This window comes from Helobdella robusta (assembly GCF_000326865.2).
Source record: "Helobdella robusta unplaced genomic scaffold HELROscaffold_8, whole genome shotgun sequence".
Taxonomy (NCBI): Eukaryota; Metazoa; Annelida; class Clitellata; order Rhynchobdellida; family Glossiphoniidae; genus Helobdella; species Helobdella robusta.
In genome coordinates this window covers 109,203-117,790 of record NW_008705459.1, presented here as the reverse complement: position 1 = coordinate 117,790, position 8,588 = coordinate 109,203, and the positions used below count along the sequence as shown (strand labels likewise).

Below are 8,588 nucleotides of genomic sequence, written 5' to 3'. Positions count from 1 at the left end.
GTGAAGTTTCGTGTGGAGTCTCGCAAGGGTCTGTATTAGGCCCTTTGCTTTTTTTGATTTATATAAATGACATTGCCTACATATCAAAAAAATGAATTGTATTCTTTACGCTGACGATTCAAACATTTTTTTATTCTTCTGATGACTATAAACGAGATTTAGATGTCATAAATAATGAACTCAAATTATTCGAGAATTGGTTCTCTATGAACAAACTCATGGTTAATTCATCCAAATCGGCCTATGTTATATTTGGACCAAAGATTTTAACCAATAGTTTCTCGGACTTGGATCATGTGTTCAGCAATGTGAAATTAAACAGAACCAATCAAGTTGTTTTTTGGGTTTAGCTCTGCAAGATAATTTGTCTTACAGTTATCACATTGATAATCTTAAATCAAAAATCAATAAATTCATAGATATACTTTATAAAATCAAAAATAAGATTAATTCCACAATATTAAAAGATTTGTATTATAGCTTTATATACCCTTATATTCATTATTGCGTGATCATATGGGGAAATAGTCCTGCTTATCAGCTAGATCCCCTGTTAAAATGTCAAAAACGTTTTATAAGAATTTTATTCGATTTAAAATTCAATGACCACACCTCTAATTATTTTCAGATTGCAAAACTACTTTCAATAAAACAAATTTATTACACATGTATCTCAATATTTATATTTAAATTTATTAACAACTTAATTCCAAAAAATTTTAATAATTTGTTTATTTATAGTAACGCAATCCAGTTAAAACACACAAGACATACCTCAACATTTTATATTGAAAAAAACAGATTGAAACTTATCAATAGTAGCTTAAGAGTCGTCGGACCTAAGACGTGGAACAAATTACCTGAATATTTGAAAGAAGCAAAATCCGTTGTAAAATTTAAAAAAGACATCAAATCCTACTTTTTAACATTTAAACCCCCTTAACTTTTTGTGTGGGTTCATGTACGTGTGTATATATATATTAAGGTGAGTCGAAATGTAAAAAAATATTAAGTTGGAGATCCTGTACATGTCTAAAAAGTTGCTTTTTGATGTACTCGTTTGAAAAAACCTCACTTTTTATTTTATGGACAGTGTCTACAGGTCCCAACTCTGACTAGAAAGACTACATAAATACCCAATGTTAGTGTAATGTATTGCAATGTATTACAAATTAAAAAGAATGTAAACTGTAACGAATCAATGTTAAACAGCAACAATACAAAGTTGTATAACCTAACTGTTAATAAAATCTTTCTTGCTGTCTATTTTTGGTATCTCTAATCTGGATTTCTTACTCTGTAACACCATGCCATGACGGGACTTTCTCCCATAAACTTTACAGCTAGCAGCGCTAACGTCTTTAATTGTTCTCTCTACTGCCTGTGAATGACATGGAACATCGGGCAGTAGTATTGGATGTGTGTAAGTAAGTTGATCATTTGAAAGGTGTGATAGCATCGGAGGAGACGTAACATTACTCTGGTCCCAGTCAATCATGTTAATGAACGATGTTGCAGCCAGATTTAATGTTATATCCTTCTTATCAAAGACGCGAACCGGTATGTTACTATTAGTCTGCTTCTCTCTTGCTCTTATTATTTGTTCTACTGAAAAACGACGAATTTCCATATCACTATCACTAACTGCAGCTAAGAAAATGTTTTCAGCATGCGCAAAGTAGCAGTTATTTTCGAGAACAGGACAAACCACAGCCTGATCTAATGCATCAAGTTCCTGAAACAACTGAACTAAGTAAAAGAAGTTGTTAGCACCATTTTGGCAAGAAGAATTTGATTTAATTTTGAACCAAGAGGGTCCGAGAACCAAGAGAAGTTCAAAATGAAATGCGTTACTCTTCTGAGAGGTTCAGATGCCACTTCTCTAGACATGTAGAGACGCAAAATCCTGTTGGCTTTCGTCAACCATCGAGCATGACTTATATTTCCAAGTAAACTCTTCTTGAGGAAATCAATATCTGTAGAAGCCTGACGTCCACGCTGTACTGCTAGACATGCTTTCAAAAAGTACAGTTGGTCTGTGCTAAGATCCTTCTTGACAGCTTTATCACAATCAGTCACCTTACCAGTAATTGGCAAATAATTAACGACAGGCAATTCATTCGGATCATATTCTAGAGCTGAGCTAATTGTACCTGTCGATGTGGAAGGTCCTGTAATTCGAGCAAAATCCACGCCTGCCAAAAACCTTCTAAATGGCAGCTCGTTACAGTGTAGAAGGCATACCAACCACTGTAATGGTCTACCTAAGTTCTCTTCCAATTTTCTTATGATTCCGTTGCTTTTACCTGTATTATTATTTGTGCCATCACACACAACACCTTGAATGCTTTCTACGGAGTTTGTCTCTATAATAACTGACATTAACTTTTTTGTTATATCAGCAGCTTTACTACTTTCAGGAACTACATGATCGATGTATATGTTTCCTGGATACGAGACAATAGTATAGTGTTCTTTTTTACTTCTTCTACAACCAAAACTCTCAACTAATGTAACGTCTTGTTTTCCATCAAAGCCTATACAGCACAATTCCTTATTGCTCTGCATATGTTCTTCAACCAGAGTATCTCTCCAGAAATTCCTTTGTCGACGTAGCTTTGAAAGATCAAGAATTGTTGCTGAAGACAACATACTAAGGTCTTTTAAAACAGCATTAACAATTAGACATGTATCTCTGTTGCTAATTTTGCATCGATCAACTGCTTTACATAATTCCTTGTACTTGTTTCTGTTCTGCACTGATACTGTCTCTTCTTCTGATGTATAATTACTTTCAGACGTGTTACGCTCATCCTCATCAATATCTTCCTCAGTTTCATATTCAACCTCTTTTGACTGTGCTTCATCCCACACTGATTTCATCAATTTGCGTTTTTGTCTCTTTTCCAGTGTTGCTGTCGTTTCTTTGTCTACTCCACCAATTATCATATTTCTAACAGTTTTCTGGTCAACCCAGAAATCCCACTCTATCAATGGAATTTTATTTGGCAGTGGGCACGTACATAAGTTCCTATCTCTAATGCCCGAATCAAAGCATTTGCAGGTACAAATGTCAAATAACTGCTTAAAAAAATTCAATTTCTCAGTGAACGTGTCTGATGTTCTTTTTGCATCTGAATATTTTTCAAGTGTATGTACTTTATCCATAAGTCTTCTAATCCTAATGATTGTGCTATTCACTTCTATTGTACGAATACTTGCTTTTGAATAAACACTTTTCACTCTGTCTGCTAAAATTGAATATCTTTCTTGCAAGCTTATTTCTAATACTGTTTTCTGATTATAATAGAACGCCTTAATAACGTCGTCATATGATGGGATTTGATTTTCAGGAAGATCAACTAACTGTCCAAACAATGGATGTTTAGTTGCACTTCGTGTAAACATACTATCCATATTTAATATAATTTGTCTAAAATAATAAAAAAAACTACAACAAGTTATGTTTACAATAAATAAAAGCTGTTAAAACAATTTTTCATAAGAATTTAGTCAATAAATATTTCAATATTTATACACACTATAATATGTTTTAGCCCTCTCATAAATAGGCCTACATGTTAAATGAAGTGATTTATCTACAGTCTAGGCTATAGCCTACTGTAGTATACATCTATATTAGCCTACTTGAATTTTATTATAGATCTATTATTGCAAAAAAGAAAATAAAATTACAAAATATTATATTAGATATTTTGCTTGTTTCTAAAAAATCCAGCACATGGTTTGTTGCTTATGTTGGTGACGTCACATGTAAATAACGTTATAAAATTTACTCCATTTCTTTTTTAGCACTTGTAGTTTGGTGCTAAGCCATTTGCCAAGGCATTTTAGTCAATGATTTATAGTTGGTACGATTGTACCAAGGAAATGGTTAAAATACACCAAATAAGGTAAGACTTTAATCAAAAGTTGGGACCCCTAAACGTTTCATAAAAAATCTTTAAATATTATTTTCATACTGTACTGATGCCAAGACAACTTTTTGTTCATGTACAGGAAAGATAAAAAAATTCGATATTTATATATATATATATATATGTGTGTGTTTGAATAAGTGTGTGTGTGTGAATAAGTATGTTTTACGTGGGTCTATATATATATACTTGTGTTTTAATAATTACAAACGACATTCTGATAAAAATTTAAAACAGTTGATTACTTAATAATTATGATTCCATTTTTGGTTTTTTAGGATTTGTAATATGAATGTGAGTTTACATGCACTAAAATATTTAAAATATGCTCTCATTTTTACAATTGTCACTGGTAATCATTACAAAAAAACCATATATTCTTTTCGATTTCCAAATCATTTCTTTTCATTGATATCATTTTTTTGATTTCTTTATTTTGATTTGATGAAATAAAAAATGTCAAATACACACATATACTTACAAGATAAACAGATATATACGGATAAGTAGTCATATATTAAAACAAATAAGCCGCAATCTTACTAACAAATTATCAGTGTTCATAAAAATATATACTTGCAAGATTAACACATATACATGTCAAGTACATACAAGTACAGCCAGTACAGTATAGAACATACTATATACATCGTAATCTTTCTAACAATGTTTAATTCATCTATATATAACAAACACACAAGCATTCTTATCTGAATTCATTGTCAAAATAAAATAATTTTTTAATAATGTTTACAAAAATTAAACTTATTATGCAAAAACCAAGATAAACATACAGCATGTACATACACAACACATGAATGCACACCGACATGTCATTACCAAAAATAATTGACAAAATTTGAACTTTCACAAAAATAATTTAATAATCACAACCACAGTTTATTAAAAACAATTTCAATTTATTTCTTAAATTTTTCACATTAAAGATATCCACAGGAAAACCCATTTGTAAAACGTGGTTCCAGCTTCTTGGATATGATATGGTTGAAGAGCATATTTGTTTTTGAATTATTCGTCTTTAAAAAATTTTTTCTTCTCTTAGCGTTACAGTAATTGTAGTAATGGCTGAACATCTGTGGTAATTTATTCAAAAGTTGTTTGTAAACAAAACAAACTGCACAGTGTAGCTTTAGTTGGTTGAAGTTTAAATTATTTGTCTGCTGAAAAAGAGGTTTTGCATGAGTTAGTTTTTTCGATAGTGTTATTGTCCTAATATTATCTTAATATTGTCTTAATATTATTATTGGATTTGTTACTGTTGGACATGTACCTGACCAGATAATATTACAATAAGACACATGCGGCAAAACTATACTGTTGTAAAGCATGTTCAAGCATGATTTTGGTAAATAAAATTTGATTTTGTTTATGACTCCAATTGATTTTGCCAATTTAGAACAAATGTTAAGAACATGTGGCTTGAATGATAACTTTTGGTCCAACATAACTCCCAAAAATTTTACTGTCTTACTTTCTGTGATGAGGGTGTTGTTGACTATGATTTTATATGGCTCCTTGTAATTCATATAATTCACTGGCCCAAGTACTATCATTTGGGTTTTCTTCTCATTTAGCATCAATCTATTGTGATTAAACCATGAATCAATATGTCCTACTTCAATATTTGCTTTCTCTATTAGTTCATTGATATCTTTACCTTTGCAAAACACATTTGTATCATCGGCATAACAAACAAAGTCAAAAAAAGAGGTTGCATTTGGAAGATCCCTTATAAACACAATGAACAACAGCGGTCCCAAGATGCTTCCCTGAGATACCCCTATTTTATTGTGCATCAACTTTGATTCCCTGTCATTAAACCACACAAACTGTTTTCTATCCGTCAAATAGCTTCTGAACCATTCAAGCACTTTACCCCTTATACCATTAATTTCCATTTTTCCCAGAAGAATATCGGGATCGATTAAATCAAATGCCTTGGATACATCTAGACAGGTGCCAATAACAAATTTTTTCTCTTCTGCTGCTATTCCAATTTTCCTTGTCAACTCAACCAGTGCCACCTCTGTAGAATGCTGATTTCTGAACCCAAATTGACAATTGGACAGTAAGTTGAATTTATTTAGAAATTTAGTCAGTGTAATATGCATTATCTTTTCAATAATCTTTGAGAATGAAGGTAAAATAGACACAGGTCGGTAATTTGTGATGTCAGATATACCCTTTACTTTCGGTAGAGGAACAACCTTTGAAATTTTAAAACATGCAGGAAATTTACCACTTAAAAACGATAGATTTATCAAATATTCTAAAACGTTTGCTGTCGAACCGATAGTGGAAATCACTATTTCCATCGGAATGTGATCATAACCATAAGATGATTTGCTCTTCAACAATTTAGTAACTTCAATAATCTTTGAAGACGATGTTTCCAATAAGAAAAATGAATTTGGTACATTCACTGTTTTTATAATCATATCTTTCCATATAGAGCTCTTTGGCAATGAATTTCGTAAATTTTGAGCCAATTCTGTGAAATATTTATTTAATGATTCTTCAGGTGAGTCCAAGAGCTGCCCATTGGACATCAGTTTGCTATAACTATCTTTGTCACAATTATTTTTATTTAATATATTGCGAATAATGGACCATGTTTTTTGCAGTCACTTTTACTATTATTTATCAATTCATGGTATTACCGTTTTTTCTGGAATGAAACCAATTTTTTACACTGTTTACTGACATTTGAAAATTTCATATAATTTTCCTGACTTGGATTTTTTATATATCTTTTGAACAAATATTTTTTATTTTTCAACATCTTTGTAACTTCTTTAGTTAACCAAGGTCTTTGTTTGATCATCTTTTTAGCATTTCGTGATGAATCAGTTTTGCAAAATCTGTTTAATTCATTTTAAAAAATTGGGATAAAACGTTCAAATGCTACATCTACATCTGAATGCACAACCAACAACCGACCAATCAAATGAAGCAAGTGATTTATTTAAATCTGAAATATTGTTATACGAAAAATTAAATTTGTCTCTGTGCAATGTAACAAGTTTATTTTTAGTTATTTGAAAATTAATACAAAGAATTATTGGGAAATGATCAGATAGGTCGGACATCAGCACCCCACACATCATCACTTTTTCAGGAGCTGTTGTAAAATAGTTGTCAAGGAGAGAACACCTGTTTGTAGAAATTCTTGTAGGCATGTTAATCATTTGATGCATATTAAATGACAAAATGAGTTGACGAAAACTGTTGCTTGTGTTATTCTCTTCTTTAAGCATATCGATATTAAAGTCTCCCATAAGCACTGATTGTTTATTCTCATTACTGACCCTCATCAACACTTCGTCAAGTTTCTTTAGCTAATTTTTGCAGTTTTGCGTTGGTGGACGATAGGTTACCAACAATACAACAGGAGCTAATGAGTCATTCTTCAGTTCAATAGAAAATAATTCAATTTCACTAACATTATTTAAATCTGTTCTCACAGTATATTGGATTTCATTTTGAATATAAAAACCAGCGCCACCTCCAGCTTTAAATGAACGATTTTTGCCAAGAAATTTATAGTTGTTCATGTTGATCAATTCTTCTTTATCCTTATCCAACCATGTTTCAGTTACTGCTATTACATCAAAAGTAAAACTAAAATTTTCCAAAAAATTTAATAAAATATCAGATCTTTTTTGCAAACTTCTTATATTGATATGCATTATATTAAAAACACAGTTTTTACAGTTTTTTTCATTACTCACTGAGTTATAATCATTGTTTACATCATCAATTTCATCATACAATTTGCATAAATTTAACCTGAGTGAATTTGAAGTTAATGCTTCATCCATTATTTATGTCATGATGTTTTTGACCAAATTTCCACCCTCTAACAATAACGTGTCTTGGCAGAACTTCTGGATTTTTCATCTTTGAATTACCACTGCACACTCAAAACATAGCAGAGTGTAAGGCAAACTCTTAGACTGTACAAAATTATTTCTACTGTTAAACTGAGCATTTAAGTTATTTATGCATAAATCCCACTTGAGATTCTAACACATTATTTTTAGTAATTAGGCTGTCTATTTTATTTAACATTTTTTCATTATTTATATTTATAATTTCCATTAATTCCTTTGTCCACTCTTGAGGAATTCTCTTTGGATTTATTATTACAAAAGTCGGAAAATTAGACAAAAAATCACTGGTAGAAGCAAAATTTAGAATATCAATTATTTCTAATAATTTTTCCAACTTTTTATTCCCTCGCTGTTTCAACAGTAGTTTGTCCTTTTTATCATCTTTTAACAATTCTATTTCGTTTAAAAGAATTTTTTTACTAGCCATTAATTCTTCCGAGTTGTAGAAACGTGCGGTATTGTTTAAAAAATCTTCATTATTCCATGAATTTAAATTTTCAAACAAAAACCATTCAACAATTCAGAAACTTGATATCGCTTGGTCGCCATTTTCAAACGTTCTCTATTTTATACAATAACAATTTGGATGGGTCGATTGAACAAATTAGATTAGTCTTTCTAGGTGTTACAATCTCAAGCAATCTAAGTTGGAAAGAGCACACAATTAACATACCAAACAAAGTATCTAAAAATCTAGGAATAATCTATAGACTAAAATATCTCTTTCCGAAATGTG

At 30.9% G+C, this 8,588-nt stretch overlaps 2 protein-coding genes across 2 annotated transcripts; both read right to left on the bottom strand.

Annotated features, from left to right (window-relative positions):
• Positions 1–1,234: 1,234 nt before the first annotated feature.
• On the bottom strand, positions 1,235–3,417 carry HELRODRAFT_165283 (hypothetical protein; the record flags this gene model as incomplete). The annotated part of the gene is made up of 2 exons (XM_009031915.1): positions 1,235–1,744; positions 1,855–3,417. The coding sequence occupies 2 exons, from the start codon at positions 3,415–3,417 to the stop codon at positions 1,235–1,237; spliced, it is 2,073 nt and encodes a 690-aa protein (XP_009030163.1).
• Positions 3,418–4,879: 1,462 nt separating this feature from the next.
• HELRODRAFT_165282 (hypothetical protein) lies at positions 4,880–8,279 on the bottom strand (the record flags this gene model as incomplete). The annotated part of the gene is made up of 6 exons (XM_009031914.1): positions 4,880–5,032; positions 6,266–6,525; positions 6,693–6,820; positions 7,113–7,297; positions 7,403–7,580; positions 8,188–8,279. 6 exons carry the CDS (start codon positions 8,277–8,279, stop codon positions 4,880–4,882), a joined length of 996 nt encoding a protein of 331 aa, XP_009030162.1.
• Between the last annotated feature and the right edge of the window lie 309 nt (positions 8,280–8,588).